Source organism: Ovis aries, chromosome 13 (genome assembly GCF_016772045.2).
Source record: "Ovis aries strain OAR_USU_Benz2616 breed Rambouillet chromosome 13, ARS-UI_Ramb_v3.0, whole genome shotgun sequence".
Lineage (NCBI taxonomy): Eukaryota > Metazoa > Chordata > Mammalia > Artiodactyla > Bovidae > Ovis > Ovis aries.
This window is the reverse complement of record NC_056066.1, coordinates 26034434-26056251: the sequence shown is the minus strand read 5'-3', so window position 1 is coordinate 26056251 and position 21818 is coordinate 26034434. Positions and strand designations below refer to the sequence as shown.

Genomic DNA, 21818 nt, shown 5'->3' with positions numbered 1-21818 from the left:
ATACGTGTATAACAGAACATTAGCCATAAAAAAGAATGAAATAATGCCATTTGCAGCAACATGGATCAAACTAGAGATTATCATACTAAGTGAAGTAAGTCAGACAGAGAAAGACATATGATATCCCTTTTATATGAAATGGAAAATATGACACAAGTGAAGTTATCTATGAAACAGAAACAGATGCACAGACATAGAGAAAAGCTGGGGAGGGATGGATTGGGAGCTTGAAATTGGTAGATGCAAATGATAATATATAGGAATGGATAAACAACAGGTCATACTGTATAGCACAGGGAGCTATTCAATATCCTCTGATAAACCATAATGGAAAAGGAAATGAAAAATAATGTATATATGCGTATAACTGAATTGCTTTTCTGTACAGCAGAAATTAACACAACAGCTATATAACTGCAAATCAACTATACTTCAATTTAAAAAATTAAAGAAAGAAAAAAGAAAGCTGTTCCTTGAGATAAAACGACCTGTCTCTAGTTAGGCAAGTTACTCTCCCATTGAGTTATCATTTGTTGGGCTGCAAGGATGAATTCTTACCTTGAGAGTTGGTGTGAGAAGCATAGCTATTGAATGGGAAGGGCCCACAGGTCGCCCAGCATTGATAGATGGTCACAAAATTGTGGTCCTTCCAATTCTCCAGTCTATCACCTAATGTAATACCACCATCAGATACCCTGAGTAACTTGAGCAGAATTTCGAAAACTTCAAACAAAACTAATGTCAATTCACTTTACGTTATAAAATAAGCATATGCCAAATTGGAGCATGTGAAAAAAACAAAAACAAAAACTCTCCAAATCATACAAGCAACAACAGAAAATCCAAACTGTCTTAAAGCTGGGATTCCTTGAGTATTCCTTGAGTGTTTTGGGGAAAATTGAAAGTGTTAGTCACTCAGTCATGTCTGACTCTTTTTGACCCCATGGACTGTAGCCCTCCAGGATCCTCTGTCTTGGAATTCTCCAGACAAGAATACTAGAGTGAGTTGCCATTCCCTTCTCCAGGGTGTCTTCCCAACCCTGGGATTGAACTGAGGTGTCCCACATTGCAGGCAGAGTCTTTATCATCTAAGCCACCAGGGAAACGTTTTGGGGGAGGTGCCATTATCCATCTTAAGAAAATAACTGACCCCCAGATATGCCCTCACCTTGCCCTCCAGAGGCGCTCAGCTCTCTACCTATGGGGACACCAGCGGGTAGCTGGTTACAAGAGCAATGTTGGTTGACATTGGTGGAGTGTTTACTAAAGGCCAGGCACTGTATTAGCCCATCTCGTCTTCCCAACAACTACATGAACTGGGTGTTGTAATCTTCATTTTACAGATGAGGAAGAAATGAGCTAAGTAATCTCCTGGGAGGGGCAGAGTAGGCCCTGTCATCATTTCTAGTCTACCCCAAAGTTTATGAGCTTTATCCTCTAACCTGAAGAAAAACAGGTCTATCCAGTGACTCGACCTGGCACTTGGAGCAAGGGAGAGTCACCCATCAGATGAGGAATGTGACTCAGAGGCACCGGGAGGGGTGACCATCCTCTTCTCCTCTCTGACAGTGCAATGCTGGCTCCTTGAGAGCCAACACTGGGTCTGTTCTGTTCACTGGCTGTCTCCCCAGTGCCTGGCATCCAGCAGCATGGAGTGAGTAGAGGAAGGAATAAAGGAAACATCTCAGTGCCCAGTGGCTGGATTTCTGCTTTTCTGCCTCATTCCTCACCTCCTATTGCAGTGAAAATGCCCCCATGAGAGGCAACACTTGGATTTTACAGTCATTTACATGATGGACAGGGAAGCCTGGCATGCTGCAGTCCATGGGGTCGCAAAGAGTCGGACATGATTCAGCGACTCAACTGAACTGACGTGACTTTCAGGTTCTTTCTGAAGAGGAGGTGTTGATGGGATTGGGTAGAGAAGATGGCACAGGGGTGACAAGGACCCTATAAGAAAAGGAGGGAGGAACACAGAGGTGGAGTAGGGGATGCCGAGAGTGAGCTGAATTTGGTTCACTTGTTCACTTACTGAAAGATCAGTCAGTGTTTCTGTCTAATGAGGAGCATAACATGGGGGCTTTTTCCAAGCTGCCCAGGTCACCATTCATTTTTTGTTTTTGCTTTTATATTTCCCCAATTCTTTATTTTCTAGAACTTATCATTACTTTTGTTAGAGGATTTACATCATTATAAGATCAAAAGAATAAGTTGTTAAGGAAGATATGAATAGTTCGTTATCAACAAGAAGTTGTTATAGCCTTGTTATTCATATACATTGAATAATTTAGAATTATATTCTTTCTAAAATTTAAATTGAATTTTACAAAGTCAAATAATTACTTCAATACACCGTTCATTTTTTAACACAAAAGACTTCTATTGTCATTGAAACCCTCTCAAAAAGTATTGCTATCTGAAAATCATCTTTCTAAAGCAATTATGAGAATCGTCACCCCCATGGAAGTGGACTGAGGTCATGAGGGGTCTCAGCAGAACACCGGTGATGATTCCAGGAGATGCAGACCCGCCCTAGACCTGGCATGTGACAAGTGGAGTGAGTTAGTTATGGTGATTTATCTGAAAGATCTCAGCGTCTGCTGTGATTATAAGAAACATTTTTCCTAGATGTGATTATGCTGCTTCATTGAAGCTATTTCTGGAAGAGCTTGTGTCACATGAGGAAATAAGAGGAATTTGGATTAAGCTCATGGTTGGGGCTTTCAAAAGATTTAGAGAGAGAGAGAGATGAATTACCAAGCTGTGATCTTAGCTTCCCTCTAAACCTGCTTTCAAGAAAGGACCTAAAATTCATCAGGTTAATTTTTTCTGGGCTCTCTGTCACTGAGTTTGATGAGATTCCAGCAAAGGATGAATACTGAACCAGATAATCTTTAAGATCATTTCCAATTTCGTGATTCTATATTTCAGAGAAAAATAATCTTGGAACTCCTAACTCATAACTTAACACTATCTCATTTCAACTCAGTGATTTATCACCATACTATTCGTTTGCTTTAGGGAAAGTTCTAGTCTGTTTTTGTGGCCAGAGAAGTGATGGGTAGCTTTGTGGAACGTGGCAGAGAGGGAGTGGAGTGTCTTCTAGAAACCAACAGATGACCCTCTGCCTTCTGAACATGTGAAGTTTCTCTCTGGATGCTGGAGGATGGCAGTTTCTCAACACCATTTTCATCTCTATGGCACTAACCATGTCCAGTTATCAACTCCCTGCTCAGAATAGAAGAAAGGACAGTAACCAGCTCAGTTCAATAGGTCAGGAAATTATATTAACATCAGAATAACCAACATGAAGAAAATAGGATTTGAGGAAAGCTGCTTCCAGTGAATGTAGAACAGCCAGCTAGTGTGGCTCTCTGGTCAGCCAGCCTAGGAGCAGAAAGCACAGTGCTAGAATTGTTAGAAAACTGAGGTGCTAGTACTCTTGCCTGGAAAATCCCATGGATGGAGGAGCCTGGTAGGCTGCATGGGGTCGCGAAGAGTCGTACATGACTGAGCGACTTCACTTTCACTTTTCACTTTCATGCATTGGAGAAGGAAATGGCAACCCATTCCAGTGTTCTTGCCTGGAGAATCCCAGGGATGGGGGAGCCTGGTGGGCTGCCGTCTCTGGGGTCGCAGAGTCGGACACGACTGAAGTGACTTAGCAGTAGCAGTAGAGCAGATACTGCCATTGCCTGAGTGTGAAAGCTTGGGAAAAATATCTTCCATCTCTGAGGCCTGACTTCTTCATACATAAAACAAGCTGGTGGTGGTTTTTTTCAAGTTACCTAATATTTATGTGGAGCTTCCTACATCCCATTGGGATTCCCTGGTAGCTCAGACAGTAAAGTGTCTGCCCGCAATGAGGGAAACCTGGGTTCGATCCCTGGGTCGGGAAGATCCCCTGGAGAAGGAAATGGCAACCCACTCTAGTACTCTTGCCTAGAAAATTCCATGGATGGAGGAGCCTGGTAGGCTATAGTCCATGGGGTCGCAAAGAGTCGGACATGACTGAGCGACTTCACTTCCTACCTCCCAGGCACTGATGTAAGTGTTTTTTAAGACTCTCATTCCATTCTCCCAACGTCCTGTGACTTGGGAATTCTCTAGGAGCATAACAAGAGACAATAATGGAGGCAGTTCATGCCTCAGCCACTGGCCACTCCTTTCCCAACCTGACCCACACAGCACCCCACCCCACGCCCCCTCCAGTCTCCTTGCAGGTCAAGGGATTCAGGAAAGAAACCTAAATGCAGAGATGGAAACTAGCTTGTGGAAAGGGTATGCTGAGACCCGATTTGATAATTTTCTTTCTTCAGCCTGTGAAGGTCTATTTCTGGAGCTGGTGGAGACCGTGATTGCAAAATCCATTAAGATTAAGGAAAGATCCGGCATGGCCTGAAGTTGGAAGGAGCAGTACAAAAGGATGAATGGGATGGAATGGCCCTGAGGTCTGGAGCCCAGAGGCAGCTAGACATGGGGGTTATGCTACCACTTAACTTGAAGCTTCAAGGGCAGGACTCACTTTTAAGGGCTCATATGTCCAGAATGTCAAAGTGTTATTCTCTCAGTTGGGTCCGACTCTTGCCAGGCTCCTCTATCCATGGAATTCTCCAGGCAAGAATACTGGAATGGGTAGCCATTCCCTTCTCCAGGGGATCTTCCCAAGTGAGGGATCGAACCCAGGTCTCCTGCCTTGTAGGCAGACTCTTTACCATCTGAGCATGAGTTTGAGCAAACTCTGAGAGACAGTGAAGGACAGGAAGCCTGGCTTGCTGCAGTTATGGGGTCACAAAGAGTCAGACACAACTTAGCAACTGAACAACAACAAATGTCTAGAACGGTTTGGATCAAGTGCTCCAGGAAACACTGGAGTTCTTTAAATCAAGCTCTAAAACTCCCTTCCAGCCCAACCTATGGGTATCATGAAAGATATTCTAGTCTGGGGAGGGACAGAGAAGAAACAGTTTAGCATCGCCTCATGTTAAGAAAAAAGCTCTTGGTGGAAATCTGACTTGGGAAGGTATAAAATGTTAAAGCAGTCGATGAGCTGTAGTTTATAAAACTCTGTTGTATTTTTTAAGCTAGTTTCTACACTGGTGGTTTGGGCAGGGCCCTCACTGCTCTGGGAGTCAGGAAATTTATTTAATCCTGGCTCTATCTCTCTAGCTAACTACACCCTCTTCATTAAAAAAAAAAAAAAAAAAATCCTGAGAACAAGCCCTGTTCTGCCTGGCCCACAAGGTTGCTCTTGAATTAAATGAACATGTGTCTATTGGAGGTTAGAAATGGTCAATAACAATCGGATATACGGTCTTGCACGTTAGAAGAATAGCTTGTCTGTCAAAATAATTATTGAGTTAGAGACAATTGGTAATTTAGGTTCCTAATTTTCAAATCTTGCTCCATAATTATAGGCACAGATAGGAATACCAGAAGGAGGTGAAGAATTGAATGGCTGTTGTAGAATCATTTCTTTCTAAATCACCATTTTTTTCCTTGGAAAATGGAGAAGAGCGAGATCCCAAGTTGGCAATGTCAAGGAACTAAGGTATATTCAATTATCCTCAGATCACATGACTGAACTTTCTGAGCAACATTAAATGAACTTACATCCAACCTGAGCCCAAGAAACTCCTGCAGAAACCAGAGAGCACCATGAACATGCTGACAGGTCAACCTCATTCCAGATGTGGAAACAGCAAGGAAACCCAAAGAGGAAGATGCCAATATAAGATCACCTGGGTGTTTCGAGCCTGAGAATACAGTAACATGTAACTACTGAGGGATCCAAATCCACTGTAGGGAAATAGTCACTGGAAGACAAATGCATTCTGGTTTTCTACCCTTGGAGAAGCTGAGACATGAGAGCTATGTCATGGTGGGGAATCAGGCTTTGTGGGCTGAGTACTGTGCACAGTCATCTCCACAAAGAAGACCATACCGTAATCCCTTAAATCTGTGAACATGTAACCTTACGCGGCAATGGGGACTTTGAAGACGAGATTAAATGAAGGATCTTGAGATGAAAGATTATCCTGTGTTATCAAAGTATAATCACAAGAGGAAGAGGAAAACAAGAGAGTCAGAGCTAGAGATGGAGGTGGAGTGATGGCAGCAGAGGCTGGGGTTGGGGGCGGGGGATCTGAAGATAGCTGTTGCCGCTTTTGAAGATGGAAGAAGCGGCCGTGACCCAAGGCAGGCAGGGAGCCTCTGGAAATTGTAAAGGCAAGGAAATGAATTCTCTCCTACAGTCTTCAGAAGGAACGCAGCCTTCCTGACCCACTACAGATTTCTGGCCTCCAGAACTGTAAGATACCCATGTAGTTTTAAGCCACACAATTTGTGGTAATTTGTTCCAGCAGCAATAGGAAAAGAAAACATCAGGTGATTTCAGGCTGTCCTCTTCTCTGCTAAATTTGATGCCAATAAGTTGAGGAAGGGCATTCAACATGCTAAAACATGACTGAAAGCAAGATGCTAAGGATAATGTATTAAAATCAATCATGAATTTCCTTTAATTCCATTTTTAGTGGAGTGGTTATGAATTGTATTCACTCGCTTCCAAGGAACCAAGAGGGTAGAATATCTGATCAGAATTTTCTAACAGAAAGCCTGTATCAACAGGATACTTGGCAGTTTTGAATTCTGTACTGCACAGCATTGATGATTCATATGAGTTCACGGTTACTTTGCCCTCTCTCCTCTTCCTGTTTCCCCAACACATAACCTTATTACAAAGTAGGGAGTATAGGACTGGTGGTTGAAAGCAAACTGCTTTTACTTTGAGCATCTTTCTGAATTGCAAAGAGAAAGGAGCTCCCCGCACTGCACCACCCACCTGATCTCTCCCCTTCGTCCTCTCCCAAGAAGCATCTTCTGGAAAGAGGAAAACGTGGGGTAAAGTATTTCCAAATACCACTCCTTCAACCCAGGTTTTACGGAATATAACCTTAAACTTGGAAAGGACGTCGAACACCTACATGCTCAGACGTGAAGGCAATGAGCCTGGGGACGCCAGCCATCCCTTTCTCCTTGACTTCCGGGAACATCTTGAAGCGCGCAATCAGCATGGCGTACATGTTGGATATAGCGCCACCTAGAGGGCAGAGCAACAACAGTTACCTTTTCTAGTCATCGTTAACATGTCACAAGCAAGCAATATTAATTCCACTGACGCCATCTATGGGGTCGCACAGAGTCGGACACGACTGAAGCGACTTAGCAGCAGCAGCAGCAGCAGAGTCCTCTTTCGGAGAAGGCAATGGCAAGCCACTCCAGTACTCTTGCCTAGAAAATCTCATGGACGGAGGAGCTTGGTAGGCTGCAGTCCATAGGGTCACTACTAGTCAGACACGACTGAGCGACTTCACTTTTACTTTTCACTTTCAAGCAATGGAGAAGGAAATGGCAACCCACTCCAGCCAGTGTTCTTGCCTGGAGAATCCCAGGGACGGCGGAGCCTGGTGGGCTGCCGTCTACGGGGTCGCACAGAGTCGGACACGACTGAAGCTACTTAGCATTAGCAGCAGCAGAGTCCTCTTTGGACACGGAAGAAAATCGTCTTACTGGCTTGTGCTTTGAATTGAATCCTCAGACTCAAAGGCATTAGCTGAGAGGGCCCAAAGGAGGATTCGACCCAAACCTAGGATGGATTCCAGCCCTCTACATCCACGTCTGTCTCTGGGGACTTGGGGTTGGCAGGACGGGGCACGAACTGCAGTGGACTCTGCTCTTACTAAGAGCCGTTTGAAAAGGCTTTTAATAACTTAAAAAGTTGACTTCCTTCTCGGCTTAAGAGTAAGTCATTCAGCATTAGATCTGTGAAAATCCTATGTATGTCCTCATGGAGAAGACATTTCATTTCAGCTCATGCAGTGCCTTCTATCTGAGCTGAAAAAGATCAGTTGCTATTAATATCGTGGACTGTTAACAATCCTTATAGAATGATAAACATCCAAGCCCATCTCATCATACTTATCTGTTAATTCCCCTCAGATGGCTCTTCCCTCTTAATGACATCATTGCAATATAATTTTAATGGCTACAATTTCATAATTAGGAAGACACACAAGGGGAATGTTAAATCCATGTTGAACTACTTTTCATGTGCCATCCTAAGACTGTCAAGGATTTCATACCATAGAATTAGTGTCTCATAAGTAGAGTTTCATTTGACAAGCGAAGAAAAGTGAGCTTCTCCCCAGGATTGTTGGATAGTTTAGGATTTTTGTTAACCAGATAGAAGACAGGAAGTTGTGAAAGCAAATGAATATGCTGATGCGGGAGCTGTGAGAACACGATGAGGAGTGAAACACAATGACCCTCCTCCCCAACCCAAAGGGGGTCGCCAGGGCTCTGGCATCATGTGAGTTCTCTCAGTTCTTTTCCCTTCTGGTGGCTGTGGAGCAGGAGGGTTCTCTGTACCAAGCTGGATGGCCCAGGTGCGGTGATGATCTCTGCCTAGTGAGCACTGGGGTCCGACACAAGCAGGCAACCTGGCACACAGCAGGCATCACCCAGAGCCTGGCTCTATCTCAGTCAGAACGAGGGCAATTCCTACTGCTTCTGGACCCTAGAGACATGGGATAAATAGAATCCAGGTCAGGCCGGCTCTGAGCTGACACCTTGCCTAAAAGGCTGACTGGGCAGGATGCCGGGCATGGGACCAGCTTTCAGGCTGGACAGTTCCATGTGATGGGGCTTTCCTGGGCATCCCTACCCTCTACCCACCAGATGTCATGAGCACTACCTACTCCCCACTCCCAAATAAATTGTGACCACCAAAAATATCTCTGGACATTACCAAATGTCCCCTGGGGACAAAATCACCCCCCACTAAGAATTGCTGCCCTCATTATTTTCAGAGAGGCTGGGAAGAAAGGAGGGAGGAAGATACAGGAAAGAAAAAGGGAGAAAAAGGACACAAAGAAAGTAGGCCTCCCAGGACAATGATCCAGGGAGCAGCTTCCCACTCTTCATCTCACAGCTCAGTCATTCTCCATTTAAAGGTTTGGCAGCCCAGGAGGGATGAAGAGGCTTCTGGGTCTCTGGACAGAGCAGACTACACTGTGTAACACAGGCAAGAGGAGAGATGCAGAAGCCCTATGTGCTCTTATTTCCCAGAAATTTTCCACAAAAGGATGCAACAACAAGCCCCAAACATTCTGAGAATCCTGTTAGACAGGAACAGGTTTGTGACTACACCTTCTCCCCCTTGGCCCTTCAGGACATGCTGAGCAGTGGTGTTCTCCAGTTCCCTTTGACTCCCAGGTGAAGGTGACATCCCATAAACAGATTTCTTCTGAAAGTCTCTGAGAAATGGAGTATTTCCTGCCATGTCCATAAACAAGGATATCACAATCATCAGTGACTGTAGCCCTCCAATGTGAGCCGGTGAGCCTCAAGGGCACTCAGGAAGGAAAAGAATACCTGTGATCTGTGATCTGCCCCAAGGAAGGTCAGGATATGAAAATCCAGGATACTGGCCTCAGATGACTGATGCATATGAAAGGAATGATTTCAGTAAGTCCAAACTCTTGTATCTTCCCATTCATAAAAAAGCACTAAATTCCTTAATTTGGAATAGCTGGCTTCCTTTAATTAACAATCACCTTTGGACATTCAGACTACCAGCCCTTATTCACTGCAAAACTTCTGTATACCCTGGCTCCTCCCTTCAACTCCTCAAAGGAGGGTTACTTTGAGATGCTGCCTCCTAGGCTTAAGTCCTAAAAATTTCCACCAAAGAAAATGTTTAGGCTCAACCATTAGGCTGCACATATTTTTTTTCGGTCCTTCTCAAAGAACTTTCCATAGCATGACCCCACTGGATGTTATAGATGGAGGTGTAGAAAAACTTGGCTGAGCTGAGTATTCAAGCCATGGACCTAACTCTCCATGCCTAGTCCCAGGCAATGGGACTGTCAGATCTCAGGCACATAGATGTATGATTTCCCCTATGTTCACCCCTTAAATCATAGGCCCTTTCTCCCAGGAATAAGGCTGGATGCTACCCAGAAAGTCATCTATTAGCAACTGAGGATGCTATGATCCATTTCCTCTCTGTAATGCATTATAGAAAGCAGAGCAGAAACAGGTTGCTCATGACATTTTCTTCAGTTCCCTCCTGATTTTCCAGTGTCTTCCTTACTCTGTAGCCTGGCATTTTTGGCTTCTGTATTGGGAACCCAGAGCTCATGGATCTTCAGGATTCAAGGAAGGAGCCTCAGGATAGAACTTAAGTCTTCTCTATCTGATCATTCCCCATCATCGATGGGGGTGGCAGCCCTTAGTCCATACCTGGCTTAGCAGAATTGCCAAAGAGGAGTCTTTCTCTGGGTGTATATTTTCTGGGACAGGCGTGTTCCAAGACCAGCCAGGTAGGTTAGGCCGGGTCCAACTCCACTTAGTCAACTTTTCCAGGTCCATGGGAGCAGCTGTTCTCTCCCCATTACTGCGAACCATGAACATGGAGCCCAAGGAGCTCCTGGCTCCCTGGGGACAGCTCAGTCACACAGCCACTCGTACAAGAGTAGGCGGAACAAAGGTGGGAACAACATTCATCTCTGAACTTCACCTAGTTCCTCATGAAAAACACCGTAAAACATCAGTTCCAGTTAATGCTAACAAACTTCCCTCAGTCGGGGATGGTTTTCCAAGGGCACTAAATACTAAGCTCTCTACAAATTGAAACTAGCCTAAACTTTTCATCACAGCTGGTGTACAATGATTTTTTTTTTTTAAGGCAAATTTTCCCTTTCATTTAACTAACACATTTTCCTTCAGCCCCTGAAAACATATGCTATCTCTTTACAAACAGAAAATGAAATAGCTGATCTGAGCTTGTAGATAAAGTTGCTGAATTTAAGACTTGGCCTCGAGGCCACTGTTACTCATCATCATGTCTTTTCTGTCTTTTCATTTCATTTTCTCTCTCCTTTGTGATCCCCCTGCCTTTGCAGATTTGCTAAAGAGGAATCATGACTTAGCCTTTGCTCTCCCTGACACGATGGCAGATGTAGCTCTGGCCTCCCCAGCAGGGCCAGTCTCCAGGTACCAAGCTCCAGGGCCAGTGACGCCCATTCTGATGAGCCCCCCCCTCTCCTGCTGCTGAGGAGGTGACGGTCTGTACGCCAGGTTTCTTTTCCACAGGTCAGTGGCTCTCTCTCTTCTCACTGCCTTCCTAGCTTTTAGTTCTCTGCATCAAACCAAGGTCACACACACAGACCTGGAAACCCAAAGCAGGACTTTCTGTCCCATGCTGACTTTCGTGGCTGGAAGAAGTATACATAATGGAGCTTAGAATGCAATGGCTGGTGATAAAAAGGCAGAGTGGGAAGGACTAAATGACATCATTAAAAAAAAAAAAGAATGGGAAACCTCTGAAAGAAATCATCACCCTTTTCTTTTAATGCTAAGAAACTGTCTTCCAGGCACTTTCTGTCCTACTTGAAAACTGTATGAATCAGCTTCCCTGCTTGTTCCTTGAAAGGGACGGTATACAGAGGCTCTGTTAAGTACATTGTACCTGTTATTTTCCTTCAATCAGAGAATGCTTTATTCAGTGAGGGTACCCTTCTCCTTTCACTGATGCTTGGGAAAGTACAATACCTTATTCCCTAATTCACTTATTAGGAATCTTTATTCCTTTGTTCCACACAATCCATGCATCCTGTATGTAGGATCACAGTAGAAGTACTGGGTTAATATCATTGTTGATTATCCTCTTTCTAAACACACAAAAAAAAAATAATATTCAAGCATGGGGTAGTTGACTTGGATGCATGGTCAGTGGTCACATGTACTTAATCTCAATCTCCAGGATCTAATTCCTGATGATCTGAGGTGGAGCTGACATAATAATAATAGAAATAAAGTGTACAATAAATGTAATGTGCTTGAATCATCCCCAAACCATCCCCCATGAAGGGTGCATGGAAAAATTGTCCTCCACAAAACTGGTCCCTGGTGCCAAAAAGGCTGGACCTCTGGTCTATTTAACCTAAGCAGAAACACAGGCTAGATATTTAATAATTCCTATGTTCATACTAAAGTGAAAGCTGAGGACTGAAGAATTGATGTTTTTGACCTGTGGTGTTGGAGAAGACTCTTGAGAGTCCCTTGGACTGCAAGGAGATCAAAGCAGTCCATCATAAAGGAAATCAATCCTGAATATTCATTGGAAGGACTGATGCTGAAGCTGAAGCTCCAATAATTTGGCAACCTGATGTGAAGAACCGACTTATTAGAAAAGACCCTAATGCTGGGAAACATTGAAGGCAGGAGGAGAAGGGGACGACAGAGGATGAGATGGTTGGATGACATCACCAACTCAATGGTCATGAGTTTGAGCAAGCTCTGGGAGTTCGTGATGGACAGGGAAGCCTGGCTTGCTGCAGTCCACGGGGTCACAAAGAGTCGAACACGACTGAGTGACTGAACTAAACTGATCTTCATAATAAGGCATGACAAACCAGAAAAAAGATATGAAGAAAGATTAAAATATCATATACCAGGAGAAAATATCCCATCGCCAGAGCCCCCAGGCCAGCCAATGATTTCTCTCATTTTCTTTAGCGTGACATATTCCAAAAGCACAAATACTGGAGCAATTTCATAGGTGAACCTGAAACATAGTAATGGCCACATTTTATGTCTGTCACTCAAAGGAATGATTCATCATTACAATATCTACAGAACAATTTCCTTGTTCAAACCCTGCTTTCATAAATGTTACAATTATAGCATTAAGCAGACCAAAACAGGTTTGCTCTGTTTCCTACATTCATAAGTCAAGAGCTTCAGTGATTGGCTTCATGCACAAGGGTCATTTATCATAGTGAATAAATACATTGCAGGCTAACATTATAACACTATCTAAAAGACAACATCTAGTACCATTTCTCTCTCATATTACATGGAATAATACATCCAGTATGCCCCCAAAGTGTATTTTTATGTTTAAAACATGATACATAACTTTGATTGCGTGAAAAAGAGATCAGGACTATTTTCTTTTAAGCAAGAGTGAATACCCATACTCTTCTGAAGTTTGTCTCACTATTTTAGGGGCTACTTTAAAAAAAAAGAGATTTCTTTTTTTACATAAGAGGTAGAATAAATATTATGAAATGTCATTAATAATTATCCTGGATTACACAAGAACATATTTAGCTACTTACATGTTAGTGTTTGCTGTTGATGTCAGCCAGTCTGCTGCTAATCCAACCATATCCAGTCCGGTAGAAAGTTGATTGAAATACCTTGGATGCCCTGAATTAGATGGAACACCAGAATCAGGGTGAGTCCAGTGAAAATGAATGCCTCTGAAATCCATGATTTCTCTAGATGAAGAATCTTGAAAGAGCCTTCAGTAATACGAAATCCATACTCAGAAACCCATCTCGCACACACACACACACACAGAGTCAGCAAAGGAGCATTTCCTTTAACAAGACAGACTGGTGTTGTGATATTTCTTAAAATACATGCTAAAAATCTTTCTTTAACCATACGCTATAAAAAGATAATAAATGTGGTTTGCAGTGTGGATACTGGTTTATTTTCTAGCATTCTTTCAATATATTTGTAGATTCAAATGCTGGGGCAATCCCAAGCTACTCAAAAATAGGCCACTTCTTGTTTACACTTGTGCTGCTAAAAAACCCTTTTCCATTAAATTGTGCTGGGAATCAGTCATATACGATGACATCTGCCAGGCATGCCAACATCCATATAATATCAGTGACAAATGGCTGATGATCAGAGAAGACAAGGCAAAAATGAGAAAATAGGACACTCTACTGAGTGATTTACCCTGAATTCAAAAGGCAATGACTGTCTAAAGCTGGTATGAACAAATGTAATTCTTCTCTATTCTTTTCTGTCCAAATATTTGATTCTACACAACAGAGCTCCTTCATAGTTGCAATTAAAAATAAAGCTAAATACAGACAACATCTCTGTTTTGTCCCCAAGATACATGAAGGTATATTCAACAGGACTGATCAGTCCCTCAGTCAGGCTTATCTAATTAACTTCTGGATTTCTCTAAAACTCTCTAAAGGGGTTGACACCCCAACACTCCTGTGGCTATTATTTAAAATGTGATTGTAAAGATCTCATTAGACTTCCATTTCCCTGTCCTGCTCCACATAAGCCTACCTATAAATCTATGATGTTGTTTTGCAGCCAAAATCCTGCAAGATTAACAATTCTGGAAACAGCTTCTTATTAAAACACGTCCGCCACTTACTGGACACCTGTCTGAAGCCTGGGGATGTGACAGACTCTCAGGCCAGCCTGGACAAAACAAGATAAAGGTAGGCAATGGGGAGAGCAGAGACAAAAGTCAACACAACCTTATCTCCGGGACCAGGGACTGCTCTCTTATCAGCCTCCAGCATGTGGCCACTAGATGAGTAGATGCTGAGAAGAGCTGGGAAAGAGCACATTTTAAAGAGACTGGGCAGCTCTCACTTATTCTCCGCATGGCATTGTTTTACATCCCTATGGCCTTGCAGGGTGCCCTTTGAGCTTTTTGCTCTTTCCCAGGCTCTCTGACGCTGCTCCCATCAGTCTACGGGTCCACGGAAAGGGAAAAAGCCTTCCTGGCTGTGGCTGCCGCTGCTGTCTGCAGCAGCCCTCCACCCCTCTCTGCCTCACTGACTCCCTATTTCATTAGCGCTCACAGCTGAAATCATAGCCCTCGTCTCCCTCTCAGTGCCCCTCCATTCCTCTTTCCCTAAGCCATTTCCTTGAAATGAGAAAATTAATAAGGATCAGCAAATCTAGCCATTAATCGACTCTCTCAACTCCTATGCATTTTCTGGATGAATCTGGTATCTCTCATCTCACACCAAGTCTATGGTAGGAAAACCTTTGCATAAAACTGAGTGGGATCCCAAGACCTATGTCGTGCCCCAGGTTATCAGAAGGTCAATTCAGCCTGATGACTCCCTCTGGGAAACTATGGTAAGAAGTGCAATGCTGCAATTGCTTGGCTTCCTTCTTGTGTCAAATTTTGATCTTGGTCTATTTCACCAAAATCTCTCCAGCCTCAAAATTTGCATTCACTGATAATGATGTGGAAATATGCAGGGAGATAGTTTTGACAGATCAGAACAAAATGTCCCCTTGGTTGCTGGCTTCCTGTGAATAGGCTGCTGACAAATTTAGGTAGGGTTCCCTGAGACCTGTCTGCCTGCTGTCGGAGTCACCCTGGCATCCAGCTGCTGCTGCTGCTGCCCCAACCTGGTCCTGTGCTGCGAGTCAGCACCCTGCGAAGGAGTCGGATGGCCATGAGCTGCCGCCTCGGAGAGCCAGTTTGAAACTAGGCGCTGTTTGTGCCACTGGACCACTCCCCACAGATCAGCAAGTGAGCCAAGAAGGGTGCACAGACTGCGAATAGCCAGCCCCAGGCAGCTCTGACCCTGGTGTCCACAGTCTATTGGGAAGGGGCCCCAAGTTGGTCCAGACTATTCTCTCTAGACCAGCAACACACACTCAAGGACGGCTCATTTACTCACACTTCAATCCCTTTGTCTCATGATTGGGTTCATGAATCCCTTCACTCCTCAGCCGCCAACACTAACGCCAAACCTGATGACCCCAGCAAAGTCTAATTATTTCAGAATTTTATCATTCTCCACACTTTTCCATGTTCTATTCCAATATTTCTTACAGAGGTAATTTTAACAATGCATAAAGATTTCCCCACCTCTCCTCTCTTCTCTCCAAGCCTGGAGTCCAAGTGGAAATTAGGTTATGGACTCTCAGTAGTAACATGCTTTTATATAGGAATCTCCCAAGGAACATTAACACATCTAATGGGAGCGGTGACAGAAACTATTTCAAAGTACTACTTGTCAAATACAGGTTACACAGAAAACCTATAAACTTGCCAGTCAAAAAGGAAGGTGGCAGCTGTTAATTATTTGAAATGTTATTGGGGATGGGAGGAAGGGCCAGAAGACTATATATGTTATAAATAATGTTGTACTGAATTAATATTGATATGCCTTGGTCAGAAATTCAACTTAATCATATTTTTTCTGACCTTTAAAAAAACATATTAGAGCTACACTGACCAACAGTTTCGCAAGCATTATGGCAAAATCTAAGTATTGAATTGGCCCATCTTTTCCCAACACTAAATGGAACATTGACAGAACTATTGCCTTCATTGACCTGCAATTGTCATTATCTTTAGTCTTTAAATTGCATTTCAGACTCCATCAGCTTTTAAGGACGAAGATATGAAAACACTTTTATAGATTCTTTTTGGCTTGGTAGCAATAAAAATAATAGGTAGTAAATTACTGTGAGTGTATTTAAATGTTAGGTTGGGGAGTAGGTCAAACAAAAATGAACTAAAAACATTGCTCAGGCTTGCACCTACAAATATACAAAAAAAAACTGGAAGGAAAAAAAATCTTTAATGCCTAGTATATACCTCATGTGGATTCTCTGTCAATATAGTTGAGAATGAAATCTAAGATGCTTTAAAAAAAAAGCATCTTCCATAGACTGAGTTTGATAGAAATCTTCAAGTTAAATTCTTTCTCCTATGTACTTAATTCGAAGTCTATAGTTTCACAAAAGTGGAAAATAATAGTATAGGAAATCAATTTCCCAAAGCTTCTATGCATATCTATCCCGTCAATGAAAAGACCTCACAAAAACAAAAATATAGCAAAACAAAGGGCTAAAAGTCACACAACAAACATTCTTAAAATTTGTTTTTGATTAGAATTGTACTGATAAGTCATGTAATTCTAAATATGCTGAGAAAAGGATCATGTTTCTAGAGTAATTAATGTTTTATGATACTTTACATATTTATTTGTTAGCAAATCTTTCTAAGGCTACAAATCAGTTTAGATCCACAAGGTCTTCCTTCCCTTCCAAATTCATTCATGCTTATTTTTATTGCGTTAATGAAGTGCATGGCCACCATGTATCAGGATGATTAGAGGCAAAGCAGAAAAGGCAGGGGTAATCGTGACCTGGGGAGACGAATAGCTGACTTTGTGTAGCTTAGAATGCATTCACATATATGTTACACCTGGGGCTAAAAAATGGATAGAGTATAGAGAATACTATTTTAAAAAACACACAAAATACACTAAAAGTATTGTCCCTAAGGATATCTGATTCCCCTCTATCCTTTTTTCCCTTTATCTTCTATACAGAGTGGTTAGGAAGCATATTCATCCTTGTATAACATGGCTGAATTGTTAAGCTAGTTTGCATTGTGTTTTCTTTTGTGTACATTTCTTCAAAAATAGAGAAAAGCCAGAGTTCAGATCTGAAGTCTTAGTCTTCTGAAACAATGCCAAAATATTACCCTTCTGCTTCAGCCATTACACAGATGGTTTGTTCAATTTCTATTCATTTCTATGCCAATGAAATACCAGCACTGACCTGGTATTTGGGCTTTTGTTTGGATCATGCCTTTTACGCTTTCATTTCTAGATTCTCTTTTTTTCTTTCTCTATAGGAGAGTCACTTCTACTGGCCTCTACTGACAAATGGTTGCTTCTACTCAGTGGATAATTTCCGTGGCCAAATAGTGTGATGTAAAATCTGATGATTTATATCTAGGTAACATTTCCGACTTCAAAACAATGAACAATAACAGTAAAGGGTGCTTTTGACATTAATCATTCTAATCACGACTTTTTAAATGATGAAAATAATGCTGTAAATTTGAAATTATCAACTCCATAAAAGAAAACATTTTCCTAGAAAAAATAAAAATCATAAAAGAAAAAAGAGCTTTATTATTTCTGATCAGACAATACCTGTTTTAATTGCATATTTTAGAGTTGTTTGGCAATGCATCAAAATTTCCTCCAAATTTTGTGGTTGGTCTGCCAATTCCCAATTATATTCTTGAAGAAGCTCATTAGGGTAATGAAAATCAATCACTTTGGTTGATCTATCAAAACTCTTCACCACATACTGAAGCAAAATGTCCATAACCTCTTGCAGAAACGCCAAAGTGGGCCTTTCTCCGTCACACGCTGGCAGCAGGTCTAAGAACAAAATCAAAATGCCACGTTTTAATTTTACAATGAAAATATCCAGGAAAGGTCTTCATCTGACACTTTCTCTCTGAACTGAGATTTTATGTTAAAAAAAATCTTCTGGAAAAGCAGAGCATCTTCTTTAAACGGGAGGTATTTTTCAAAAATGAAGGAATGAAAAAAATACGATTTCTTTCCTTATCCCAAATTTTCTTGCATTTCAGTTCATAACCAATTTGCTTCCTTTTCCTATCTTTTTTTTTTTTTTAAAGAAAATATACTTCCATTCATCTGTTTCGTCCGGGTTCTCGCTAAACGGTATTTCTCAGTAAGTCATCTTAAACGATCACTTCAAGTCAGGAATGTCTGAGGAATGCTTTTGGGTAAATCGGGCAAAATGGCTCATAAGATTTTGGTTATCACTTGGCTTATTATTATCCTATGGCATCACAGGATCTCTGGCTTATTAACTAAGGCCCGCTGTTTCCTAAGTCAGCGTGTCTCTCTGTGTGTGGTGTGTGTGTGTGTGCGCGCGCGCGCTCGCACACTGGGTGTGCAAGTACGAGAGTGAAACTGCGCGCAGGTTTCCTGTCAATCTTTTTCCAGAAACCACAGCTACAAATCACTCTTGCGATCTGAAGACCTAGAAAGTCTAAGCTATTTTGAACAAGAAACCACATCTCACCCGAGGCCTCGGGCGCACGGAGAATAGGACCTGGAGCTAGTGTGCGCCGGGGCGCCTCGGCCACCCGGAGACCCGAGGCCGGCGCTGGGCGCAGAGCGCCCGCAGTCCGGGAGCCCGCTTGGAACCACGGAGCCCAGCGCCACGCTGAGGCCCGGGTCTGGGTCTGACCGAGAGGGCAGGCCCAGCGTTTCTCGAGGTCTGCTGGAGTGTCTCCTAAGGTCTGCTTTTGCCCTGCACCTCGACGTCCCGGCTCAGGCTCCCGGCGCCGAGTCCCTCCTGGCCACGGTGGCCGCGGCAGGGCGAGGGGCAGAAGCTCCCGGGACCCCGGCGAGGCGCCCTTACCTGTTGCGTGTAGAAATGCATAGTTGACCTCCGCTTTGGGGCAGCTGCAGGGTTTCTGGTTGCAGGCGCAGGCGGCCTTGCGGGAGGTGGCCCGCGGGGGCTGGCTCCCGCCGCTCTCCGCCGGCTTCTCGGCGTCTCCATAGAGCAGGGCTGGGCAAGGACAAGGAGCGCGGACCTAGGTCGGCGGCCCGCCGGCCCGGCTCCCAGCCCCCGACCCCCATCCCCGGTCCCCAAATCAAGAATATCCGACCCCTCATGGGATGCGGAGGTGAGAGGGTGGCTTTGACTTCCTCGGGCTTCGCGGTGCCTGGCCATGTCCGCCTCCCTCCCTCGGGCACCCGCGCAGGCACTCACCGCACAGTTTGTTTCCGATGCCGCCCGTGAACTTCTGGGCCACCTGACACCAGGCCCTGGCTGCAAGGAAAGACAGGTGGGAGGACAGCGAGGCAGAAAGAAAACAGCAGACACACGTGTGAAATTTCGTTCTTTGTGAACGTCAATAAACCCGGGCTCCGGGAAAAGCTGCCTGCCTGGCGCCCGCACAGCGAGCAGGTGCCAGAGGCGGCGGGAGCCTGGCGGCCCGGCTCGACCCTTGGCTGTTTCCTCAGAAGCGGCCCACACTGTGGCCCTTTGCACTTGCCTTTCAGGTACCACTCGGTTAGGACAAAGTCTCCTTCTTGCCTCGCTTGGGCGAGTTTTCCTCGACACCCGAGGCTGCCCATTTCCTCGCACGCTCTCCTTTCAGATCAACAATTCTCTCCCCTTTCCAATTTTCCTTTTCCCCACCCTCTCTCTCTCCAGACACTAAGACCGTGACAGAATCCCAGGCCCAGGAATTCGGTGTCGAGGAGACACGGCCTTGTTTAGAGGCTCTCCCAGATTTCAGCGGAAAGAACCAGACGGTCCCTGGGCATCTTCCCAGGGGATAAGAGTCTGTTGGGTCATCAAGGACCCACCCCGAGGGCAGGGCTAAGCGTCCGAAGTTTCCTGTTGCAGGTGGGAAAACCTTCAATCTTCCCCAGCCCCTCAAACCCAGTCCGCCCGCAAAGCTCTCCGCCTGCAGGTCCCGTTTCTCCTACCTGTGCCGGGGTTCTCGGGATCCCCCGAGCCATCTTCAGATCCGAAGGACCAAAAGCCCGGAGATGCCATCAGCGCTGCGATACTGGAGCAAGACGCCTCTGAGTGCAAACTGCCGGCGAGCTGCCTGCCCTCCGCTCCGCCCTGCGCGCGCGCGTGCGTGCGTTTGTGTGTGTTTGTGTGTGTGAGTGTGTGTGGCGGTAGGAGGAACACCGCGCGGGGTCTGGAGCGGCCGCACGACAGAGGGTGGGTGTCACACAGGGGCAGGAAACGTGCGTGTCCGTGTGCGCGCGTGTGTGTTGGGATTAGAGCTCAGCGAAGTGGCAAAGCTCTGAAAGCTTCGGGGAGTGAATAGAGGAGAGGATTGAAGGGTCCTTACCGCCGGGAGATGGGAAAGCGACCGAGCACTCGAGCGATTTTGAGGGAGAGGGAGCCCAGCCGGGACGCACGAGGGGGCGGAGGAGGGAAAAACGGGAGGGAGAGAGCTGAATCGTCCGAGGGCGAGGCAGACAGTGCGCCCGTGCAGGAGTCAGCGTTAGCGGGTGGGAGGTGAGCAGGCGATCCCTGGGGAGCGTGCGGCGCGAGGATGCTGGCGACCCCGGGGGCGCTGTCCAGGGTGCTAACGCGGCGGACTGCGCGCCGGCACCAGCGCGGGGAGACCACAGAGACCTTGGCGAGGCGGGAAAGGCGGAGGAGACAGCCTTTTATTTGCGACGATTGGTGTATTGTTTGAGGTCTGGTTCCGACTGCGGAGAAGGAGGCGCTAAGTCCTCGCCACCTTCCTGCGAGAGAGTGCTGAGGTCGCTGTGACCCCCCGGAGTCCCGGCGGCTGGGGGAATCTGGAGCCGTTCGCGAGCCTGGGAAGGGGACTGTGCGGGAAGGGCACCTAGGCACTGATGGGCTCAGTCCTGCTCCTTAGTAGAGCCTAACTCCTGCCCACTGAGCCGCGTAGTCTCCCCGAGGTGGGGGCTGGGAACCATTCCTGCGCTTCAGAGCGCTTGGTCGCCGAGCCCACTGCTCAAGTTCTGACTGACGGCTTGGGAGAAAGACTGCTGATTGAGGCAATTAAAATTCACGCTGAAATCTATCACCAAGAACCTCAGGCTGGGCAGAGAAATAATATGAATGGAAACTTCTTGGAAGGCGGCAAGGAAGAACAACTAGAGCCAGCAGGATTGACGGCTGATGGCTGATGGCTGATGGGGGATGCGGTCGAGTCATTCGGTGACCTTGATCGGCGAAGGCGTGGAAGGACCGCTGCTTACACGTCAGGGGAATCGTTGTATGCGTGAGAAGCCTGCACAGAGTTTCCAATAAACAAGCAATCTGAGCCTTCCAAAAGCTGAAAGAAAGTATGGCCTCCCTGGGCCCTGGTTTTATCGAGCCTCAAATCAATGACCACCTCTTCCCCTAAGGGAATCGTCGCGATCGCGTGGGGTGGGGCGGGGCCAGACGGGAGAGTCACTATTTCTGGTACTTGGTGGGGAGGGGTTTCTCTTTTCCAGGGAAAGAATCTGCCTGAATACAGGAGACCCAGGAGTCGCGGCTTCGATCCCCGGGTCCGGGAGATCCCCTGGAGGAGGACAGGGCAACCCACTCCAGTATTCTTGCCTGGAGAATCCCATGGACAGAGGAGCCTGGTGGGCTACAGTCCGTAGGGTTACAAAGAGTCAGACACGACT

At 45.2% G+C, this 21818-nt stretch overlaps 1 protein-coding gene across 1 annotated transcript in view; it reads right to left on the bottom strand.

Annotated features, from left to right (window-relative positions):
- GAD2 (glutamate decarboxylase 2) overlaps positions 1-20253 on the bottom strand; it is a 64340-nt gene extending 44087 nt beyond the window's left edge. The window contains exons 1-7 of the mRNA XM_004014229.5: positions 20139-20253; positions 19414-19473; positions 19060-19209; positions 17808-18041; positions 13185-13275; positions 12516-12628; positions 6984-7099 (exon numbers count right to left, since the gene is read on the bottom strand). Of these exons, the coding sequence (XP_004014278.3) occupies positions 6984-7099; positions 12516-12628; positions 13185-13275; positions 17808-18041; positions 19060-19209; positions 19414-19473; positions 20139-20208 (834 nt within the window). The 5' untranslated portion in view covers positions 20209-20253. The remainder of the gene's footprint in view (positions 1-6983; positions 7100-12515; positions 12629-13184; positions 13276-17807; positions 18042-19059; positions 19210-19413; positions 19474-20138) is intronic.
- Between the last annotated feature and the right edge of the window lie 1565 nt (positions 20254-21818).